This window comes from Vipera berus (genome assembly GCF_964194415.1).
Source record: "Vipera berus genome assembly, chromosome: 6".
In the NCBI taxonomy this organism is placed as follows: Eukaryota; Metazoa; Chordata; class Lepidosauria; order Squamata; family Viperidae; genus Vipera; species Vipera berus.
Genome location: NC_138208.1, coordinates 92,481,120 through 92,505,112, shown reverse-complemented (window position 1 = coordinate 92,505,112; position 23,993 = coordinate 92,481,120). Strand labels below are relative to the sequence as shown.

Sequence of the window (23,993 nt, the reverse complement as noted above, 5' to 3'; positions counted from 1 at the left end):
CCGTTTGGTAGCCCAGGGCTTCGCTCAACGTTATATGGAGGACTACTCGGAGACTTACTCTCCAACCGTCCGGGCAGAGAGCGTCAAGGCCGCCCTCGTGACTGCAGCCGCTCTGGGAGAAGAAGTCTTCCAATTCGACATCCAGACGGCTTACCTCCACGCCAACCTGGACCGGCAGATCTACGTGAGAGCTCCTCCTGGCTACCAGCAAGAAGGGGGAAATACATGGTTGCTTCACAAAGGGTTATATGGTCTTAAGCAGTCAGGGAAATTATGGTATGACTGTCTTAGAAAGAGTTTAGAACGAGTTGGTTTCTCAGAATCTCATGCAGATCAATGTGTTTTCACACGCAATTCCAAGGGAACCACAGAACGGGTGTTAGTTTATGTGGACGACCTATTATATGTAGGGCCTAACAAGGAAAGGTGTGATGAATTTGCCAAGGCCCTGGAAGAAAAGTTTACTCTGAAGTCTTTGGGGCGGGTTGACATGTACTTGGGTGTGCATATTTTGGCCACTAAGGGGGGGTTCGCTCTATCTCAAAAAGAAAAGATAGAGGAATTACTGGCCAAATGCAAAATGACAGAATCTAATCCTACGCATAGCCCAATGCAAAGCGACTTTTACAACCACACCCATAAGGACGGTCCTGAGTTCACAGATAACACGCTTTACAGATCTGTGATTGGCTCCTTGCTATACATCAGCAATTGGAGCAGACCTGACATAGCTTTAGCTGTGAATCTATTGTCCAGGCACGTGGAACACCCAAAGGAATTCCACTGGACTGCTGTCAAAAGGGTGCTTAGATACCTAAAGGGCACAGCTGATGCTCTCCTTATGGTAGAACCAGAGAAGGGGAAGACGACCCAGCTCTCCGCTTACTCAGACGCAGACTGGGCTGGCGACGCCGAGAGTAGACGGAGCACTTCTGGTTTCCTCATATTGCTAAATGGCTGCCCAATACATTGGCATGTTAGGCAGCAAAAATTTATTTCTTGCTCCACGGCCGAGGCTGAATATGCCAGCCTGTCAGACACGGCCAATGATTTGACTTGGTTCAATGAACTGATAACAAGCATCTGGGCATCTCCCCCTCTGCCCATCCAAATTCTAGAGGACAACACTGCCGCAATTGCAATCTCGGAGGCTTATGCAGTAGGCTCCAGATCTCGCCATATAGACATACGCTATAAAAATGTCAGGCAGCTTACCAAAAAGGGTTTTATACATGTGGAGCATTGTAACACAGCTGACCAGATAGCTGATCTGTTTACCAAGCCTGTTCCCATTGACCGGCACAACCTTCTGTGTAAGCGTTTGTGTTTGGCCTTCTGAATGTTTTCATGCATGTCTATGACACCTGCTCACCCCTCACATACATTCACTGGTCCCTGTCATTGGCTGGCAAGAAGGGGAATTGTTAGATGTTTAGTGCCAGCCATTGGCAGTTCCCCAAAAGGATCATCAGATGGAGGCAAAGAGGCTTCTTTGCTTCCACTGATGAGCCAAGGGTCTCGGACCCACAGCCCCATTGGTGAGAGAGTTTTATGGTCAGGGAGGGACCAAGACCCCCCATAAATACCTCTGCACGAGGGGCTGACCTTGGTTCTAATTCTAGCCTTCTAGCTTCTTGTTCTGCTTCTACTTCTAGTTAGTTTAGTCATGTAATGCTAGCTTGTTTTCTTTTATTTTATTTCTCTCTCACATGTAGGCATGAATGCTTTCATGCCAAGTATTTCTTTCTCTTTGATCTATCATGAATAAAGCTAATATGATTGCATCTCTGCGTGATGCTTTTTGCTTGGAAGCTCCTTTAACGATTCACTCGTGAGAACACCTCACATGCCCTATAAGCAGAAGCCAGTGCCCAGGAAGTCCCCCTCAAGCCAGCTTCTTTGGCTAGACTGGAATTCATCCAGAGGAGCTACTAGGACTGGTGCTAGTAGGTTGCCCTGATGTTTGCTAGCAACAAGAAACCTGGTCTTGGAGGAACTTAATTGGAACTTTTGTTTCAATTTGACACTGCTTTATATGAATAGGACATATGTGTTCATTATTCTAAAAGTAGCCTAAAAGAGCTAATGTGAATTTCATCTGCATTCAGCTTCTGATGAAAGTAGGTTATTGGCTTCAGATGTCAGCTAATTCCAAGGCCTATAAGAAATACAACATTTTAATAAATGTTGAAGCGCAAGTAAACGATCAGGCAAATGAAACTTAAAACTGCTTCAGCAGAGCTAAATTAATGAGAGGCCCTTTTTGTTCCTATTTCATAATCAAATTTTGTTACTGTACTTTAAGCACATATCATAAAGAAAATCACTACTACTACTACTACTAGTACTACTACTAGTAGTAAAATAATCACCACTATGCCCACATCCCAGTGTTTTCTGGGTGTACTTTGCAGCATTGAACTTCTTCCCAGAAAGGATTCCTGTCAGGGAGGGGTCCCCAACCCCCCAGGACACACAGCCCATTACCCTGTGAGAGAGAGAGAGAGAGAGAGAGAGAGAGAGAGAGAGAGAGAGAGAGAGAGAGAGAGAGAGAGAGAGAGAGAGAGGAGAGAGAACAGAGCAGAGATACCATGCCAGAGAGTGTCACCAGATGGATCCGGGACAGCAGCCAGTTTATCTAACTAGGAGAGGTGGAAAATTCTGCAAGTCTTGTTCTTAACCCTGTAGGTAAGAGCAGGGTTAGCATTTCCCGTTTACAGAGGTTTACATTTACCTGCATATCAAGCTAAGATAGGGGTGCAACTGAATGAGAATTCAGGGTCTTCCTTGAAGATTGACAGCCAGAATCATAAATCCTTAAGTGAACGGCTTTTCTAAACCAGAAAATCTAATCCAGAGATGAGCATCAACCAGGAAATAATGAGCAGTGTATGAGACCGTCAAGAACAAAAGAGAAGTTTGCCTGGCTAGAGGTCCTCCTTTCTCCAGTTTGTATTCTACAAGGACCACTTTTGTTTGTTTAGGGTGATTTCTGAATGCTTACCTTTCATGGAGAAGTGTTCACCAATCAGCCTAAACAAACAAGCAAAAAAGAATTAGTTACAGAACAAAACTTATCTCAAAGAACAAACCGAACATCTCAAAAGGCTCATTGCAAGTGCCATCACTGCGTTTCCATTTACTGTTTAATTTTAGCACAGCTACATCATTTTCTTTCAGAGAGGAACAGTTTGAGAAGGCAGAACATCTAATTAGAAGGGAAAGTTTGTCTACAATTTTTCCTGCTGAATACAGGACATATTAGCAGAGCCTTAAAACGGCACTTGGGATATTGAAGAATCCGTGTACTGTGAACGTCAGTGGGCCCACCGTACAGACTCACTCGTGCTGGGTGTGCAGCAATCAAAGGGGGGAAATGGGGAGAAATGGGTTCTGCTGCCTGTGAATCGAGGGGAGGGAAGAGAGGAAAGGAGACTAAAGACGGGGCTGCCTGTTGGAACTTTTGCCCTCTGTTGCTCTTGGCTTCTCACGTCCTTTGCAGTCAGCACGATGGTCTTCGGACTCCGCCCGTGTCCATTTGCCGATGCTCAACATCTCAAGCTGTAGTCAGTTCGCTGGGCTGAGCGTCCCCATTTATTGCGTCTACGGGGGAGGGGGCGTGCTTGGATGCCATCTGCCAGGGACCTGCCTGCCTTTGAGGGTGCCAGGTGGGGGTGAGCTTCTCGGCCTGTGGGTTGCCTGCCTTATGCAATAGTCTCCCTCTCTCATGGTTGATGTTTCGGAAATCCTTCAAGGCCTGGTTATTTTACTAGGCCTGGGGGCTCCGGGGAACCAGGGAGTTGTTTAGATGGCTCCACTGTCAGAATTGGATGCATCCATTCTCTCTCTGCTTGGGATTTGAATATATTTTAGTTTTAATTAATTTTCACTTTAATGTTGCTTTTTGTATCTTTAAATATGTTTTATATGTGCACTGCTTGTATTGAGTGTTGTACACCATGTAGAGTCACTTCTCATGAAATGGGTGGCCATAAAAATCGGATTAATAATTAAGAGTGTGTGTGTGTGCGTGCGTGCGCACACACACACATTTATCTTTCTAATGCTGCATTATTAGTCTTTTAGTCGTAGTTAGGGCATGGTAAATTGATTTACCTTGTCCAGTAAAAATAGCACCCTTATTAATTTTAATTTTCCCTGTAAACCGCCCTGAGTCCTACGAGAATAGGGCGGTATATAAATTTAAATATAAATAAATAAATAAATAAATTATCTTTCCAACAAAATGCTGTCTTAGACTATTCTTTCCTATATAAATGTAGTGGATCCAATAAATACTAAATATTCTTGTTGTTTAAGTTATATTTTAATGTCCATTGATGCTCTTGCTATAGAAGTTCACACACTGTAGGAAAAAAAGTGGCAGAATCTGGGGCTGGAGTTAAAAGAGGGATCAGCCTAGGATCCTTACGTAGCCACAAGTGAACTAAGTCCAACCTCCCTTGAACTCATGGACCTTATTTAATTCCAAGTAGATGATGCTAACCATTAGGTGAGAAGATTCCTGTGCATAGGCATGAGTAGCAATACATCATTTTAATTGGACTTTCACCTGTGGACCTGATATTTCGCTCCTAAGACATATTGTCCCGTTGTTTAGGCAAGTTGATGCAGGAGATGACCATGCTGAGCCAGCCTGAGGGAGGGAGTGGGGTCAAACGCGTCATCAGTCTAGAGTCCCTTCGTGCCCATCAGAGATCTCAGTCCAGCCCATCTTGAATTCTGTTGACTATCCACTGCCAAGTTGCTTTGACCATTAGCAGATCAGATTCTTGTAGAGAGCATTAGCTTGCCATAAATCTATATATTCATCTGAACAGCCTGGATTTCCTGATTTCTTGCAACTGACAGCCTGGTACCATGGTTCAAAAATGAGTGCCCTCTGAGATGCACGTTTCACCCAGTGAAAGGTAACAAACCTGAGAGTTTTAGTAGCATATGGACATTTTGACTTGGTGATCAAGCTCCTGATTTGGGAAGCCGAATCTCTCATTAATTGGTAATTGCATTTTCTGTAAAGATATTCTGGTAATTGAAGAACCCCATAAATATTTTCTAATCAAATATATTTTTGAAAAATATTTTCCAAGTATATGGAAACTACATTATATCTTTTGGTATATACATACCTAAATATTTTATGAATCCAATAAAATATGGAATTGACATTCCTTAAATGGATGGGCAATCAAATTTTCACATATTGGCATCAATTCCAGTTTGGACCAATTAATAGAATAGCTTGCTATTTTACTAAAGGCACCTATTATTTGCGTCAGCACTGGGTTAGAAATAAATAGAAAAATGTCATCTGCAAATAAAACTTGTGTTCAGCTGAATTATGTCCTATAAAAACCAATTTGTGTTTAAATGAATATGGATTTCTGTCCTGATTAATTTTGGTTTTGTTCCTTTTTTCTATTACTTTTTTTAATAGCAGTAAAAATAAACATCCATTTGTCCAATGTTTATTTTTTCTTTTTAGCTTTGTTTTAATAGCTTTTAATGTTTTTCATTTTTAAATATTTTTTTAAAATACATTTATTAAATTTCAAAATCAAACATTTAAGTACTAACTTAAAAGGAAAAGGGAATAGCAGGACAAAAAAAATCAAATATATAACAATAGTCACCTCCAACTTTTTTCAGTACAAATATTACAAATAATAGCAAGAGAATGTAAACACAGGTGCCCTTTCACAGTCCTTTCATGGGGGGGGTGTCAGCCTCTTCCTCCCCCCCTCCTCCCAAAAAAACCCACCTGGGCTCCCCCCTGCGGTTGTTAAGTTAGTCACCGGGTCATTAAGTGAATCCGGCCTCCCCCACTGACTTTGCTTGTCAGAAGGTCACCAAGGGGGATCGCGTGATCCCCGGCACGTGTGGCAACCGTCGTAAATATGGGTCAGTTGCCACATGTCTGAATTTTGATCACGCGACCAAAGGGATGCTGCAATGGTTGTGTGAAAACAGACATAAGTCAGTTTTTTCAATTCCGTTGTAACTTTGAACGGTCACTCAATGAACCGTTGTGTAAGTCGGGGACTGTACTGACTAAATCTGAGACACGGATACTCTTGTGGTTGAGGAGGACAAGCCAGATTAAACTCTTAAGCTTTTCTGAAGTTTCAGCCAGGCTGGAGGAGTGGCCAGGATGCGCCCCCCCCCGCTCCCTCCGGGGGAGGCCGCAGGAGGGCTAAAACCTTTGGGTTTCCTTTCCAGGCAGCAGAGACGGCCAGGGCCAAATACTCCAGCGGTTTCCCGAAAAGGACTGGGAGGACAACCCTTTCCCCCAGGGCATCGAGCTGGTGAGTGGGCTGCTGCCCGGGTACAAGGAAGAGCAAAGGACGATGGGATGGAGAGCGACTCCCGGAGTCTGACTTGTTTTGGGGGTTGGCTGCTTTCATTTTGACCTGGGTCACTGTTCCTTTCGCTCCAGCAGGCCGTACAGCATCAACGGAAGCCAGTGTAAACCCTGAGCATGCACACAGCAAGGCATATCAGCCCATGATTCAAATCAGAAAGGCACCCAAGGGTACATAAAGTGACACCAGCCCAGCCGGGCTTCAGGTCTGGGCGAACCGGCACTTTCTGGGAGGCCCATCTTCTCTCTCGCTCTCTGGCACGTTTCCTGGGTTCCTCAAAATGGGATCCGTAGCATACTTCTTCTGCCAGATCCAATAGGGCAGGTAGAGACTCCTGGAGAAAGGCGGTCATTCAGGTTTCCAGTCCTCGTGCCACAGAAGGCTTTATGGTGAACCACCAGCACCTTAAAGTGCACTTAGGTGCCCCCTGGGAGCCCTTGTAGCTCACGTGAGCTGGGATTAATTGCTCTCGCTGTCAGAAAATTCCTCCTCCTAGGTTGGACCTCTTTCAGCCATTCCTCCTTGTCCTGCCCTCAGGTCCTCTGAGGAGTAGGGCCAACCCCCTCTTTGCTGTGGCAGCCCCTCCAGGCTCCAAGATAGAGCATACCGTTTCTGTCTGGGGAGATGAAGCCTCTCCAGAAGGGGGGTGGGGGGGACCCCGTTCTGTCCTGTTACGGGTCAGGTGAAACCTGTTTCCCCCCACCCAGACCCCTACAGACACCAGAGGTCATTGCCCAGTCAGCCCAAGATGGAGACAGGGAACAGGGTCAACCTGCTGGGCTGAGGAAGTGGACAGGGCCCTCGGCTGCCTGCTCTTGAGACCCATGCCCCTCCTGGCTAACTAGAGCTGTGGGGTGTGTGCGTGTGTTGTTCCATCACATCTTAAGGAGGCCTTGGTTCCCCCTCTCCCCCCCCAAGAACATTGCATAGGATGGCGCAGGATTCAGGCCTGGGCATGGGATGGAAAGGGCACCGGTTGCACCTTTGGGTGGTTTCTGGCAAGGGTGGGGGGAGGAGGGCTACAGCAATGGCGCTTAGGCTTCCATACCGCTCCACAGTGCTTTTCAGCAGGGGTCCCCAGCCTGTGGGCCACAGTCCGCTACCGGGCTGCAGCCTATTAGCCACCAGGTGGCGTGAGTGGCTGGCTGGCACAGCCCCACTCACGCGAGTGCTTTTGGCCTCATGAGTGAGCGCTCGCCACATCAACACGAGCATCGTGAGCGCTCGGGGCCCCACTTGTGCAAGCAATGGCTGTTTTGAGCGTGTACACACGTGTGCACATTCATTTACCCCTCCCACAAAATCAGCCCTTCTTTCCCCCCTCCCCTGCTCCAGGCCGCCAACCCCCCAAAGTTTGAGGAATTGTCCTTTAAGCACTCTCTGGGTGGCTTACAGTGTCCGCATTATTTGCCCCCAACAATCTGGGTCTTCATTTTATCGATCTCGGGAGGCTGAGTCAGCCTTGAGCCCCATCAGGATGGAACTCCAGTTTTCTAGCCACGGCTCCATTCTTGGCCTGCTTGACCATCAGTCATGGTATCCTTCCAGACCAGCTCTGTGGATTGGGCCGCAGTGCATTGTGCTGGTTCTCCTCCTTTCTTTGGGGTCGATGCCAGTCAGTGGTGATTGGAGGGGAGAGGTCCAGGCTCAAGGCTTTGGGGGTGGCACCCCTTTCCTCGGGCAGAAAACCTTTCCTTGCCGAAGGAAGGGTCCCCTCTCTGCAGCAAGGCCTGAGGCCCCAGGGAGGGGAAGGAGGGATCCTGGCTTCCCGTGGCTCTGCTTTCAGAAACAGAACTGGGGGCTGCCCTAACGATGATGCCTCATTTTGCAGTTTTGCCAGCCAAGCGGATGGCAGCTTTTCAGGGAGAGAAACCCTCCCACGTTCTTCATTGCTGTCCTGACTGACATCAACTCGGAGCGCCATTACTGTGCCTGCTTCACCTTTTGGGAGGCCATTGAAAGCGTCCAGGTAAAGAGAGGCCTTTCACCTGGAACGCCGTTTGGGGCAAGGACCTCCACTGGATATGGAGCAGCGCACAGGGGATCCCACTGTCTCCGGCCTGTGCCAGTCCCCGGTGGGCAGCTTATCTCAGCCAGCGGGCTTACGGAACCACCCCTTTCTCCCCAGCAGCTGCAGAATCGCTGGAGGAAGGAAGAAGTGGAGGAGCTGGAGATGACCACCCTTGTCCACCCCTCACAGCTCTTTGCCCCAAAGAGTTTGGTTCTTGTCTCTCGGCTGGACCACACGGAGGTTTTCCGGGTAAGGCTTGCTGGGCAGTTTGGCAAACCAACCTCTGCCTAGGGTGGGTCACCATAAACCACGGTTTTCCATTCGTTAGCTCTCGGCCCTCTGGGCTCTCCCTTCTTATCTTTTTAATCGTATTGTTAAGCATATAGAAAGTGCAGCTTGTCCAGAACTAGGAGAAGCCTACAAAGCATTTACGAGGCCATAAGCATTCTGAAATGTCAGCTGCCTGAGTGATGGAGGCACTACAAAATCAGGCTGCAGAAGCGGGGTGTGTATGTGTGTGTGTGTGTCCCTGAATTCAGTCCCAGTTTTGATGCAGGAATCCACCTGGCAGAGCCAGCAATAGCACTTAGACTTGTCTACCGCTTCACAGTGCTTTACAGCCCTCTCTAAGAGGTTTACAGAGTCAGCCTCTTGCTGCCAACAATCTGGCTCCTCATTTTACCGACCTCGGAAGGATGGAAGGCTGAGTCAGCCTTGAGCCGGTGAGACTCGAACTGATGAACTGCCGGCTGCTGGCCAGAGGAGCTTGCGGCCCTGCATTCTGACCACTGCGCCACCTCGGCTGGAGCAGCCCTCGCTTGAATCACTGAGCCAAGTGCAGCTCTCTGCTGTCAGTTTCCCCCATCATTTTTCCAGACTCTGCCTTCCTCTGACTTAGGAGAACCGAGTATTTTTAAAGGGCGTGAATCTCTCCAGCGAGTGTGGATAGTCACGGAGTTGCTGATTTCTGTGCCAGGCTTGGGGGAGCCCCTTGCAGGGCGGGTTCTGCAGGTGGGCAAGGGGTCAGACCCCTTCCAGGGCAGCAGGCCTGCACTGAGCAAGGCCCTAGATTAGATTTGCGGGGTCCTTTCCAGTTCTGTGATCTGTTGAGGGTACACTGCCGCTAGTCACGGGGTTTAAGTTACTCATTTCAGCCTGAACATCCAAGGATACCCTTGGCCCGAGGGTGGTACCTTCTGAGGAGGAGAGACCCTTTTCCAGAGCTTTCCTGGGATCCGGTACCCCAAGATCCTATCTGTAAAATCTGCACAGCTGACACTGTAGTAAGAAGTGGAAACTTACCTATTTTAGTTTAAGATAAAACAAACATCTAATTTGGTTCTGCTTGGTTCCTCCAGGGCAAGAGCATAACCAACTAACACATTGAATTGGACTTTAATTTGGGTAGGACCCCCCACTTCACCCACCTCCCTAAAGGCTCAGTCCTGAGGCCCGAGAGACTGAGTTTGCATTCAAGGCTTCCTTGTGCCTAAAGGCTTCCTTGTGCATGCTAAAAACCCAGCCTGCAGGAGGGGGTCAGTTTTAAGCCAAAGTGACCCCAGCCTTCAGTTAAACAGGCCTCCCTGGGCCTCAGTTAGGCTGAGACTAAAACAGTCAACAGTGGGGGAGCTTCAAAACACTGCCTGGTTTGTCCCCCAAGACATGCTGCAAAGAGTGATTAATTAAAAAAAAAGTGTGCCAGATCCCACCACTAAATACCCCAAACACCTTTTTCCTGTTGCCTAAGCTGGTGACTTCAGCTGCCACCTGGCCAGCTCTAGTCGAGTGGCCATCCTGTCAGTCCTTGTTGCCGTCGTTAACCATGGGCCAAGGAGCCCCCACCCCACCCCCAACTTCCTCATGGCTTCTCACCATCCGAGTCGGTGGGAAAGCTGGCAGGGAGGTCTCAGGCTGGCAGAGATTTAAGGTGCTGGTACTTACCTTTAAAGCCCTACATGGCCTAGGCCCGGGATATTTGCAGGACCGTCTGCTGCCAGGAACGACCTCCCATCGCCCAGTACGCTCACACAGAGAGGGCCTCCTCAGGGTGCCGTCGGCTAGACAATGTCGGCTGGCGACCCCCAGGGGGAGGGCCTTCTCTGTGGTAGTGCCAGCCCTATGGAACCAACTTCCCCTTGAGCTCCGGATGGCCCCGGATCTCCGGTCCTTTCGCTGCGGCCTTAAAACTTTCCTTTTCCATCAGGCTGACCTGGACTGACGATAGGGATTTTAAAATGTTTTTTAATTTTTAACTTCACTTGTAATTTATTTTATTGGGGCTGTTAATTTAATTCTTTATAACTTTTGTATCGTATTTTATTGTTGTTAGCCGCCCTGAGTCCTTCGGGACATAGGGCGGCATATAAGTCCCATTAAATAAATAAATTAAATAAATAAATAAATAAATAAATAAATAAATAAATAAATAAATAAATAAATAAATAAAGTGGGCAGCGTGGTGCCAGCTGGGCAAGGCTTGTGGTGGTGGCTGCAGGGTGGGGGGCTGGGGCTGGGACACCTGCCAGAGCGACTTGCTGCCCTCCCTGCCAGCCTCCCCCGGACTTTGCTGGTGGGAAGCTGGCAGGCGGGTGGCAAATGGTGATCACGTGACCACGGGAGAGTGAGCAGGCGTTGTGACCCCGAATATTTTATTTTTTAGTTCATTTGTTACAAATTTTAAAGCACCTAATAGCCAAAGCTGTCTGAGCAGATTGCAATAAATCATAGTTAAATTCAGTTTGAACAAAAATCAAGAAAGCACTGTAAAATGCAAAATATAAAACACCATCTTGGCAACCGCAAAGCAGTGTAAAGCAACATGAATTACAGTAAATGCAAGTCAAGTACAGGTAAAACCCTTTTTTACACAGCCCCCAACTCCCAGGCCTTAGACCGTTCAGAATTATTATGCTGATCTATGATAAATACTCAGTGGATTTAGAGTGTGGTGTGAAAGGCTGCACAGAGATAGAGTCACACCATGTAGGCCTTTGCATGCCTGGCCTCCTCCTCCTCCTCCTCCTCCTCCGGGCCCAGTTGTTAAGATTTCCACCTAAAGCCGAGGGAGGAGCTGCCGGCTGAAGTCTCAGGTGGCTGGGAAAGGGGGGAACCCGCTGGGGGTCGGTCTCCCTCCCTCCCCTCCCTCACCCTGAGTTCAAGGCTGCCCTGGCAAAGCAGACTGTTGCCGTTGCTGAGCCCGGTCGCCCACCCGGGCAGCCATACTTCTGATGGGTGCCTCCTGCTGAGGGCCCCCCCCATATCTCCTGTGTTCCCACAGAACTGCCTGGGGCTGATCTACACCATCTACGTGGACGGACTGAGCACCTCTCTGGAGACGGTGGTTGGGAATCTCTTGACGTGCACCATCCCCATTACGGGGGGCTCCCAGGTGAGTTCTGCCTCCGCTCCCCATCACTGAGCCTCTGGCGACCGAGGCCCAGGGCAGAGCCAGACTTTGGAGCAGAGGGGGGGTCTGTGCCTCCCCAGGCTGGGGGGTCCTTCGCACCCATCACTTCTGTTGGTCAGTGTTGCTGTCTTCTGAAAGGCTGAGGCTTAGCGGCACGGAGGGTTTCTCCAGACCAGGCCCTGAGGAAAAGGGGGGCTGGGGGGGGCTCTTTCTCTGCCTTTTCGGATTTTACAGGAGCCAGCCGTCTTTTTGCCGCTGGTTCTTCATTTTTCATTAGAGGGACTTCTAAAATGTGTGTATTGTCCATTAACTCACCAGCTTTGTTTATTTTATTTTTTAGTTGCCAAAAATTAACACAGCAGCTATATTCCAATTTGTTTACTTATTTCTTTATTTGATTTCTGTAGCTGTCCATCTAAAAAGTGGCCGTGGTTTGCACGGGAGGGTTCAAGAGGGCTAGGGAAGGGCAGCGATGGGCACCTGTGTGCCATGAGTGAGTGAGCTTCCTGTGGCACTGGGGGCAAGGCTGCTCTCACCTGTCTCTGCCTCCTGCCTAGCTTGGCAGCAGCCTTGCCAACCGCGCTCCCCGGGCTCTCTTGGTAGGCAGACCCCCACAGCACTGAGGGAGAAGGGGAGTTGGGTCTGGCTGCTCTTCTGGGGGATGTCACAGTTAGTACCCGTTTCTTCCTCCTTCTCCTCCTCCTCCTCCTGCTGTCCCCCCCCCTTGCTTTGTGCTGCTGCCTTGTGGCCCTTTGCTGTGTGTGTGCTTGCTGCCTTTTTGTTGCTTGGCCATCAGTCTGTGTTGTGCTGTGTTTCTAACTGATTGTGCTGTTTCTGTCTGTCTCTATCTCAGCCTGACCTGGATGACGAAGCAGCGGTATGCACGACTTTTCTCTCCTCGGGGCTGCCTTCTTCCCCAAGAGGAGGCCTGGGGGGGCTCCAGAGGCCTGGGGTGGCCAGGAGTAGCTCCCTGGCCCCTTTGTGCTAGGGAGAGAGAGGATGTGTGAGGCTGGGGGAAGGCAGGCAGGGTACTCGGCTGGAAATTAAGCCAGACTGGACCTTCCGTTGCAGGGCCCAGAAGGGGCCGGGGAGTCATCCTGCTGGCCTTTAATCCTCCAGGGGCTCAGACCTTTCCCAGCCACGGGACTGCAGCAGCAGCCGCCGGCCACCTTGGCTTTGCCCCTGGTGGGGCGAGACGTGTCTTTCGCCACATCCGAGAGCTTCTCTGGACTCCTGCCAGGTTGTCTTTCGGACTTTCAGCTGCTCTTGTGAAAGGAGGAGTAGCCCAGAGCCGATCTCCCACCGGTTTCCGTTCCTTGGGCCTCTGCCAGGATCTTTGACCCTGGGGGGGGCTGTCTTTCTCTCCCCCTGTTGCAGAGGACCATTTCCCTGGGCGCAGGTGACAGGCAGGTGATCCAGACGCCTATCAGTGATTCCCTCCCCGTCAGCAACTGCAGCGTGGCTCTCCTCTTCCGACAGTTAGGTGAGGCCGCTCGGGCTGCTTGGGAGCGGCTCCGTTCTTGGGTGGGCTTGGCCCTCCCTGCTACTGCTGCTCTTGGGAGGGTTGGCCCCAGGTCCCCTGTGGCTCTGGGAGACCACAGCGTCTCCGGTTCAAGAGGGCCTGCTGAGAGGACGGTTGGGGTTCTTATGTTGGCGGCTGAATGGCTGCGGCGCAGGGCAGTCCCACTGCAAGCCTCGGAGCGGCTCCTTCAGCCTTGACCATCATCATCTTCGTCCTCCAGGAATCACCAACGTGTTGATTCTCTTCTGTGCGGCCCTGACTGAGCACAAGATCCTCTTCCTCTCCAGCAGCTACCAGAGACTGACCGACGCCTGTCGCGCCCTGCTTGCCCTCCTCTTTCCCCTGAAGTACAGGTCAGTGCAGAGAGGCCCAGACAGCTGGAGCCCATCCGCCCCCAGGCAGATCACGCTCTGCCCCGAGCTGCTGCTGCTGCTTCTCTTGGACTGAGCGGCTTCCAAGGAGCCCCACGGAGCCTTTCCTTGAGAAGTCTGCTTTGTGGGTTTCTTGCTTACAGCTTCACGTATGTGCCCATCCTGCCCGCTCAGCTGCTGGAGGTCCTCACCACCCCCACCCCCTTCATCATCGGAGTCAGCTCCATCTTCCAGTCAGAGACTCAAGAGCTGGTGAGTGGAGTGTTTGCCTCCTGGGCATCAGGAAGCATGGCAGAGCTCCAATTAGGAGCCCAGCTTTGGGAGCAGGCTGGATTTCCTAGCGGGCGGCTCGCTTCCCTGTTCCTGCTTTCTGGGGTGGCATTGGCTTTTCTCTGGAGCCGCCCTCCGGGGAGGGTTAGTGGGGGGCTTTTTCCGTACAGGTCCTCTTGAGGTAATCACCATTCAGAGTTGTGCCAGTGCAGAACAAGCGGTACTTAGGACCAGTCCTTGAAACTCCAGCTACTCATAGGATCACAATTCTGGCACTCGGCAGATCCTCTGCCCACCGCTTGTTTGTGTGCCCCTGGCCACCTGTCGCTTCCTGCTGGCTGCTCCATTGACTTGCTTGTTGGGAGCCAGAAGGAAGTTGCCAGTTGTGGTCACGTGAGGTCCTTGCCTAAAGGCCCACAATCTTTGCTTAACGACGGCAACAGAAGAGAGCTACTGAAACCTATCACAAGAATGTGTGACAGTGTACAGTGTACAGGACTGTACCTTAGATTAGAGATTGGGGTGAATACATCGGCTAGGACAAAAACATGGAAATAGCCCTGTTGGATTAAGCCAAAGCCCATTGTGGTCCAGCTCTTGGTTTCTCACTGTGGCTGACCAGATGCCTCTGTGGTGCCAATAAGAGGCGGGCTGCCCCTTTCCCGTCACCCTTCCCCTGCAGGGGGACTCTGGAGGGAGGCAACGTGGAGACAGAAACCCCTCTCCTCCCTGAAGTCACCCAGTCCCACTTTAAAGCCCCCGATTATTCATCTTCACCCTGTCTTGAGGAAATGAGTGCAGGGTGAAGCCCTCCCCCTTGCTCTGAATCTCCTTCCGGTCAGCTTCCCTGTGGCCCTCGTCCTGCTGGCGTAACAGAGAGAAAACTTTCTCCAGGCCGGGGGTGATGAAATCCGTTTATTCCAGGGTTCAGCCATCTAGGGAGACCAGGTTTTTGGGGGGGAGGGGGGAGTGGCAGCGAGTGAGTGTGTAGAAAATTCATAGCAGAGCAAAGGCAACATTTCCTTACAGAATTTGGCCTCACAAAACGTAATGGGGGTAGCCAACTCGGCAGTGAAAGTAGGACCGATTCAGGGAAGGAACAGTTGTTGGCAGTGACCAAATGGCGATGACTGTGGTGTACCTTGGATGCCACGGATGCCGGCTGCAGAGCCAGTCCCACGCTTTGGGCTCCATCGCACGAGAGCCAGTCTGGGCCCCTGGGAGCGCCAGAGAGATCCCGTTTCGGGCTCCCGCGTCCTGCCCCTTCCCGGGAAGAAGCTCTGGGTCTACCGGCAGGGAGGCTTTGAGTCGGGCCTCAGGGAGGCTGTGTGCGTGAGGCCTCTGTTGCTTTCCCCAGCTGGACGTGGTCATCGCAGATCTCGACGGAGGGACAGTCTCCATCCCAGAGTGCATCCACATCTCTTTGCTGCCTGAGCCTCTCCTCCATCAGACGCGCCAAGCACTTTCAATGGTGAGCGTGGCCTCCCTTCGTTTCTGTGTGTGTGTGTGTGTGTGTGTGTGTGCGCGCGCGTGTAGGTGGGGGCTGGAGAACCCTGGCTGAGAGGGAACAAAAGTGGGCATGGGCGCAACCTAGATGGGGGAACGCCAAAGGCGCTGGCATTGTTCTTGGGGCGGCTGGTGCCCTGAGCGTGGGGAGCTCTTGGTCCCCAGATGCCATTTCTGCAGGAGGCAGCTGGTCCCGGGGGGGCTGTCCCTTGTTCTCTGAGGACGGGGTGGGGGCTCAGTTTCAGAAGCTGTTCCGAGCTGTATAATTGGTGGCAGGGCCAGATGTTTTTTCTACTCTTGGAGAACTGTAGGGTGGTTTTTAGTTCTGTTTGGGAACATTTGTAATTTTTCCAGGTATTTTTGCTCAGCTGTCTTACATGTATTGCTGGTCATATAAGATGGTTCATAAATTATTTTTTAAAAAGTCTAAAATGTCACCGTTGATTAAAACAAAATTAAACTAATGTAAAGCATTAAAACAAAGTAATGGGATCTCTATTTAAGGCATTTCCCCCCCATGCCTTTCTGAAAGAGTTGAGAAAACTATTGGCTTCAGATTAATAGGTTGTTTCAAACAAAGTAAACTTTAAATAAATGTTTTAGTCTCGTAAAACCAAACACAATAAAATTGTGCCTACATACGTAACATTTACACCCATCATACTATTCACTTTGGGGATAATACATAAAAGGACTAAGATACAGTCAGCAAAAGTAACAAAAACATGACAAAGAAAAGGAAATACAGGCAACGTCTGTCCCTACCTTTCCTTCCTTGCCAACCATTTTTGTTGCAATTACACCCATAAATGTCTTCATTGTCTTTTGTTTTGTAATTTCTCCCTGTGCTGCCACCACGTGGTTGTTTGGGGAAATTATAATATGCTATCTTGACCTGGTCAGCCAACTCCTCCTTCCCTATGACATATTTCCTCCTTCTCCTGATCATGTGCCTTACACCCCTCCCCTTTCTGGGATGGACTTCCTCCTTCTTCTCCCTGGGGACTCTCCTCCTCCATAACCGGCAGATACACGTGCAGACACTGGGAGTCGTTACTGTCTTTTGACCTTGGAAATATTGTGCGTTATCATCTAATTCTCTTCATCTGCTGTAATCTACTCTGCATGCAAATAAAGGTATTTCTGGATGATAAAAGATATTTTCATGAGTTCTGCTATCTGGCAAGAGCTGTTATCAATGATAGAATCCGCCTATACAGACCAGCACAGGGATTTTTAGCAAGGGGAAAAATCATTATACGACAGCTTGATCCAGAATAGTCAAAAGACAGTTTGAATTCCTTGCAATAAAAAAGGAGATGATTTAATTCGCCATTCTCCAGCTGATTCTGCAAGAGACAGAGTTGTGCTTCTAGGATTTGTGCTTCTGTGAACTGTTGTCTCTTCCTGTCTTCCTGAGGAGACCAGCCAAAACACCTGTTAAAATCTTACTGCCTCTTTTTCATTGAATTTATAGCCAGCGTCTTAAAGTAATTTGGAGAGACTTTGAAATGCAAATGGGTTTCTGCTCAGATCTACTTTGAATGTTTACAGATGTTCCTTATTGCAAAGAGAGACTGTTTGTTTGCAATCTCCAAGCCTTTGTGAAATCAAATGCAGGATCAAAATTTCCCTGTCTGTCTTCTCCAAAGAGAAACTGCCTTTCCCCCAAATTTGACTGGGAAGATCAGAGATATCATCCTCTGTTACAAACCCAATTTGTGTTTAGAGCTGAATTTTACTCAAAAAAGAGAAAAGTTTGTTAGTTTGCAAAACCCTTCCTCTCTAGCTCAGCATGGGTTTGGGTATTTTAATTTTAATTTTAATTTTAATTAACTTTTTACTGCAATTGGGCTATTCTATTTAATTCTCATTTTAACTTTTGTATATTGTATTTTTATTGCATTTTATAGCCCTGTACACTGCCCTGAGTCCTTCGGGAGAAGGGCGGTATAGAAATTAAATTAATAATAATTAATAATAATAATAAGGTAGGCAATAAAAGAGCAATAAAACCATAAATTGTCATGGAAACCAGGCTTTTGGAAGCCACTGCTAGTGTCTACCCCTCCCTTTGGAATTGAATGGAATGTGGAGGCTGCTCCACTCTGCAAATAAAAGGCTTGTTCCCAGGCACGGGTAGAATGCCCCCTACAGGTCAAAGGGTGAACTTTGCTGAAGTACCCATTCACGCAAGCAGCACCCAGGTGGCTGCGCAAAGCTGAAAACTATATATTGGACTTTGTTTAAACCCTGCTTAAGCTGCAATTTGCTTAAAGAGACAGTACCCAATTTTTTTTGCAAAACTTGAAAAAATGTTTAGACAAGGCTCTGAACACTCCTTTATTGCTGAATCAAAAGAGATGCATCATGTTTCAGACCTCACAGACATTCAGGGAGCTGAGTGTGCTGATCCTGCTGTAAAACCTAAGCATACAATAAAACCAACCCAGAAACTCAGGGAAAACTATGAGGCAACTAGAAACGAATTTTCCAGTAATCTGTCAGGCCTATGGGACAGAACTGCACACTGCATGTCAATTTTGCAGAGCCTTAATGATAATCCTGCTGAATTAAGAGGCTCTATAGATCGCTTATCTGCAGCTTATGAACGTTACCAGCGGCTGTCTGCAAAATACACAGGTTTTTTGAATGACTCTAATGTAGATGATTCCTCAGCAGAGCTAACCACGATTGATGAACTAAACCAGCAAAGAGATTCCCTAGTCACTAGTGCAAGATGCAAAGAATAAGGCAGAAATCCGTATTGCTGAACTGCAGGAGACCAGATCTCATAGGTCCACATCAACTAAAGTCACAGTATGTTCTGCTAGATCCTCTCGCTCCAGGGCTTCAACGATAAATGACAAGTTGGTAGAGGCCCGTGCACACTAGAAGCAAAGAAAGTGCTTGTTTCCTTTGCCAGAAAGGAAGCTGAAATAGAAGCTCATAGCAAAGCCCGCCAAGCAGAGGAGGAAGCCCACCAAGCACAGATGGAAGCTCATAGCAAAGCCCGCCAAGCAGAGCCAGAATACAAAATAAGGATTCTGTGAATGGAAAGGGAGGAGGCAGCTGCCCGAGCAAAGCTGGAGGTCTATGAGCAGGTGGTGAAGGAAAGCACCGATGTAGATTGTTCCATGCCAATAGAAGTGGAAGATCCGATGGAACGCACCAGTCAATATGTGCTAAAGCATAATGTTTGCAACTATGCAGCGCCATCTTCTGTACCTTCTACGAACAACGCTGTCCTGACTCACCACACAGAGACCCCAGAACTGCGAAGCCTGCACCTCCTCAACACCACACCACAACACAAGTGCATCAACTGTACTTCCCACGAACATCACAGAGACCCCAAGCCTGCGAAAGCCTGCACCTCCTCAACACTACAATGTAGGTGCATCAACTGCTTCCTGCAAACAGCACACAGATCCCATGCCTGCAAAAGCCTGCACCTCTTCAACACCACAACACAGGTGCGCCAACACTTCAAACTGCATCACCTCTTGCCAATGACAACGTAACCTCCAGCAATGAACAATGGTTGAATCGACAGCCAGCACAACCCTTAGGGACTACACCACAGCCGAACACTCTTGCAACATCATTCTATCCTGGCATACCTCACCCTTATTCACCAGAGAACTTTCATGCCCAAGGGGTCCAACAAGTTTCTTTGGCATCAAGGAGTGAGAGATCACCGCAGCTGAATACTCTTGCAACATCCTTCTATCCTGGCATACCTCACCCTTATTCACCAGAGAACTTTCATGCCCAAGGGGTCCCACAAGTTTCTTTGGCATCAAGGAGTGAGAGATCAGACCATTCTGACTACGCCAGACATATGACTCATCGAGAGCTCATCACCACTAGCCTCTCAAAGTTTGATGACTGTCCAGAGAACTACAGATCCTGGAGATCAACCTTCAAACTTGTTATTGCTGATCTAAACCTTACCGCCAAGGAGGAACTCGATCTACTCATAAAGTGGCTGGGGCCAGAATCTGCAGATCGTGTTAAAAGACTGAGATCAGTGCATGTTGACTCTCCAGACGCAGGTCTCGCCGCTGCATGGGCAAGACTTGAACAAGCCTTCAGAAGCCCAGAAGCATTAGAGAATGCTCTATTCAAAAGACTACAAAACTTTCTGAAGATAGGCAATAAAGACAATCGCAAACTCCAGGAACTAAGTGATCTCCTCATGGAGATAGAATTGGCAAAAACAGACCCACGTCTACCTGGTCTAAGCTACCTGGACACCTCCTACGGTGTCAATCCAGTGGTGTCAAAACTGCCATATGGCCTGCAGGAGAAATGGACACAGCAAGGCTCAGACTACAAAGAACAATATGGTGTTTCTTTCCCCCCATTCTCATATTTTTGCAGGTTCATCAGCCACCAAGCCTGGAGAAGAAATGATCCCAGCTTGAACTATAGTGAACCCAGTGTGCCTGCTTCATTATCATCAACAAGGTATGTTAACAAAGCAGCTCAACACAGAGACTCACGTGGAGCTGTGCTTACAAGAAAAACGGACATTTCATCTCCTGTACCATCTCCTCCTCAATGGAGTGATTCAGGTGGTGGGGATGAAGATCCTAATCGTCAATGTCCTATTCACAAAAAACCTCACCCTCTTAGAAAATGTCGTGAGCTTAGAGCAATGACTGTACAAGAGTGGAAAGAGGTTCTCCAAAAACTTGGAATATGCTACAGGTGCTATGCTTCATATGATCATTTTGCTAAAGATTGCAAAGCCTTTGTCAAGTGCACAGAATGCGATAGTGACAAGCACGTTACAGCTATGCATCCTACTCCACTTCTAGGCAATCCACAGCAACCACCTGCATCCAACCCTGCTTCAAATTATGGTGGGGAGCAGCATGGCAGGGAGCAACTAAATCATGCTCCAGTCTCAAATGTCTCATCTTCACCCCAATCCCCAACTTAGAGACCTTGTTCTGCTCAAGGACCAACAAGCTCAAGAATTGAAAGGCACCAAAAACTTTCATCAGACCCATCACAGAGCTTGTCCTGCTTTTGCCTCTTGAAGACTGAACTCGTAGCTTTTCCTGTTTGAATCCTGACTTCAAGAAGAAAAGTGATTTGAACTTTAATTTAGACTATTTTAGGCCTGTAATGGCAATTCTTATTATTGCAATATGTATGAATGTTTATTTCTTATATCTCTCGGGTTTTTAAGTCAACAAGCAAATCACAACCATTTATTTGTATTTGCATACCTACCGGTATCAAGTTTATAGTGGTATCTCAATCCCGCCAAGACTGAGTGGCTGTGCGTATTGGCATCTTGGGCTAACCAGATTATTCCACCTTTAACGATGGGGGGTGAGGTGTTACCCCCCGTTGATAGGGCTCGCAACTTGGGCGTCCTCCTGGATTCACGGCTCAATTTTGAAGATCATATAGGAGCCGTGTCCAGGGGGGCTTTTGCCTAGGTTTGCCTGGTGCGCCAGTTGTGACCCTATCTGGACCGAGATGCCCTACGCACAGTCACTCATGCGCTCGTGACCTCCCGTCTAGACTACTGCAACGCTCTCTACATGGGGCTGCCCTTGAGGACCACTCGGAGGCTTCAGCTGGTGCAGAATGCGGCCGCGTGAGTTGTGATGGGGGTTTCCCGATACTCCCATGTAACACCTCTACTCCGTGAGCTGCATTGGCTTCCGGTTGCCCTCCGGGTGAGATTCAAGGTGCTGGTGATGACCTATAAAGCCCTGAATGGCTTGGGTCCGGGATATCTGAGGGAACACCTGCTGCCGGCATCAAGCTCCCTTCGTCCAGTGCGCTCCCACAGGGAGGGTCTTCTCAGGGTGCCGCCGATAAAAGATTGTTGGCGGATAACACCCAGGGGAAGGGCCTTCTCTGTGGGTGCGCCTGCCCTCTGGAACCAGCTGCCTGTGGAGCTTAGGACTGCGCCCGACCTCCGCACATTTTGCCGGGACCTGAAAACCTGGCTCTTTGAGCTCTCCGGCCCAGGCTGAGAATTTTTAACTGGGGTTTTTAATTCTAGGGATGATTTAATCTTTTTTAATTTGTTTTTAACTTTTGTATTGGTTGTTTTAAATGCCCTGTAAACCGGGAGTGTGTGCTGCCACCACATGGTTATTTGGGGAAATTATAATATGCTATCTTGACCTGGTCAGCCAACTCCTCCTTCCCTATGACATATTTCCTCCTGATCATGTGCCTTACACCCCTCCCCTTTCTGGGATGGACTTCCTCCTTCTTCTCCCTGGAGACTCTCCTCTTCCATAACCGGCAGACACACGTTCTCCTCCATAACCGGCAGATACACGTACAGACACTGGGAGTCGTTACTGTCTTTTGACCTTGGAAATATCGTGCATTATCTAATTCACCTCATCTGCTGTAATCTACTCTGCATGCAAATAAAAGTATTTCTGGATGATAAAAGATATTTTCATGAGTTCTGCTATCTGGCAAGAGCTGTTATCAATGATAGAATCCGCCTATACAGACCAGCACAGGGATCTTAGCAAGGGGAAAAATCATTATACGACAGCTTGATCCAGAATACTCCCCTCTTTATCAGGATCTCCTCAATTCCACCCAACCACAGCTTTTGAGATTCTCCCTTCCCCTCAACCGATTCTCTTTTTCTTCCTGTATTTCTTTTGCAATTTGATTCTCATTTTTCTCTTTTCTCATTTTTCTGTTAGCAAACCACCCCTAGCATGCTATCCATTCCCTGCAACATCCAATCCACATTTCCTCACCCCTTGTGCATTCTTGGCACCTCTTCTGTGTCAGGAAATAGCATTTACCTCTCTCTGTTCTACATATAGAGAGAGCAGCACGTATTTTTTTCTCTAATTCAAATGGTCAGTTTTGTCACTGGAGCCAGCTCCATTAACTTCACCATTCCTTCTTTCATTGCAAGTAACACCAGATCTCTCTCCCACTCCGCATATTAAAATCACGCTGCTGTTATTTTACTTACATACAAAATAGGCGGGACCCACAGACAGGGCTGGGAGACGGTCCTGCACAGAGTGGCAGGGAGTAATTTGCAGGCAGGAACAGCATATCCTGCTGGTGGGGGGGACCCTAGTGGGGGGGCAACCTGTGCTGGAGGGAGGCAAGGTTGAGTGAGAGACAAAAGTCCACTCCTCTTTGTTTTTTAGCCTTTATTTAATTGTTAATTTTAATATTTTTATATTTGCTTTTGTGGCATTATTAGCTACTTAGGATAGTGAAATAGGCAGCCAATAAATTTAATGAATTTATGGTTAGAAAAAACCTTTGATAAAATTTCAAGTTTAGAAATCTTAGGAGCCAAATTTTTTGAGGTCCAAATCATATCTATTTTTGAAAATGATCTATGCCTTTCTGAAAAATAACTACAATTTCTAGAATTGCCATTTTTTCTGTCTTTAATGCTGAATCAAATAAAAAAAAAGTGAAGTTCTGTGTAATAGGTAAAGGTAAAGGTTCTCCCGCACAGGCGTGCTAGTCGTTTCCGACTCTAGGGGCCGGTGCTCATCTCCGTTTCAAAGCCGAAGAGCCAGCGCTTGTCCGAGGACGTCCCCGTGGTCATGTGGCCGGCACGACTAGACGCCAAAGGCACACGGAACGCTGTTACCTTCCCACCGTAGTGGTCCCTATTTTTCTACTTGCGTTTTTACGTGCTTTCAAACTGCTAGGTTGGCAGAAGCTGGGACGAGTAACAGGCGCTCACTCTGCTATGCGGCACTCGGGATTCGACCCGCCAAACTGCCGACCTTCTGATCGACAAGCTCAGCGTCCCAACCCACTGAGCCACCGCGTCCCTCTTCTGTTCTGTGTAATAGTGAGAAATAATTCCATTCTAATCTCCAATTTTCATAGGGAAAACTTGTGAATTGTTTCACAAGTTGTTTTTAGTTCCTTTAAGTTTTTTGGGAGTGTAGAGTGTCAACATCATAATTTCAATTCCATGTTATTTAACTTTCGCACCAAGAAATCTTCCACATTCATCAGTCAGTACAAATTCTGGTTTTAACTGGGGATTAACATGTAAAACCACCCAGTTTATTTTTTTTTAATTCCTGAAAAAAATTATTCCCAAATATTTACAAGTCAAGAACCTTTTGTAAGCTAATTATGCCTTGTTTTAATTTTTTTTAAAGAATGAAACTTTTCTTTTCTGAGAAGCACATTTGCTCCATTTATGTTCCACGTTTCCAGAAGAAGGAAAAGTATCTTTGTATAATAACATACTTCTGCCCGTCCTGAGGCCCGGAAGCAAGAATGTCAGGAGAAAGAAAAATGAATGTAGTGAAATATTTCATTTAAGGCTTGGGGTGCATGAGGGAGGCGCTGGCTGAGCCCCAGCCAAGAAAGAGTGAGGTCAGCGGGCAGAGGAGGCTCGGCCCTGTAGAAGCTCTTGGCTCCCAAAATGAGGGCAGGCAGGGTGGGCGAAGCAGGAAGAGAAGCTGGTGGACTGAGCTGATGGGAAAGGCCGGCCATTTAAGGAGCCAAAGGCAAGGAAGGTGTGGAG

At 48.2% G+C, this 23,993-nt stretch overlaps 1 protein-coding gene across 5 annotated transcripts in view; it reads left to right on the top strand.

The window, feature by feature from the left end:
• Positions 1-23,993, top strand: part of SBF1 (SET binding factor 1) — a 76,090-nt gene that overhangs the window by 22,139 nt on the left and 29,958 nt on the right. For 4 of the 5 annotated variants that reach the window (XR_014026999.1, XM_081331832.1, XM_081331833.1 and 1 more), the window contains exons 2-9: positions 6,241-6,326; positions 8,215-8,352; positions 8,512-8,643; positions 11,672-11,782; positions 13,178-13,283; positions 13,543-13,675; positions 13,837-13,945; positions 15,321-15,434. Coding sequence is in view for 4 of the 5 variants with exons in the window: in XM_081331832.1 (XP_081187958.1) it covers positions 6,241-6,326; positions 8,215-8,352; positions 8,512-8,643; positions 11,672-11,782; positions 13,178-13,283; positions 13,543-13,675; positions 13,837-13,945; positions 15,321-15,434 (929 nt within the window). In the remaining variant the exon portion in view is untranslated. The remainder of the gene's footprint in view (positions 1-6,240; positions 6,327-8,214; positions 8,353-8,511; positions 8,644-11,671; positions 11,783-13,177; positions 13,284-13,542; positions 13,676-13,836; positions 13,946-15,320; positions 15,435-23,993) is intronic. The other variant, XM_081331831.1, reaches the window with a different exon arrangement.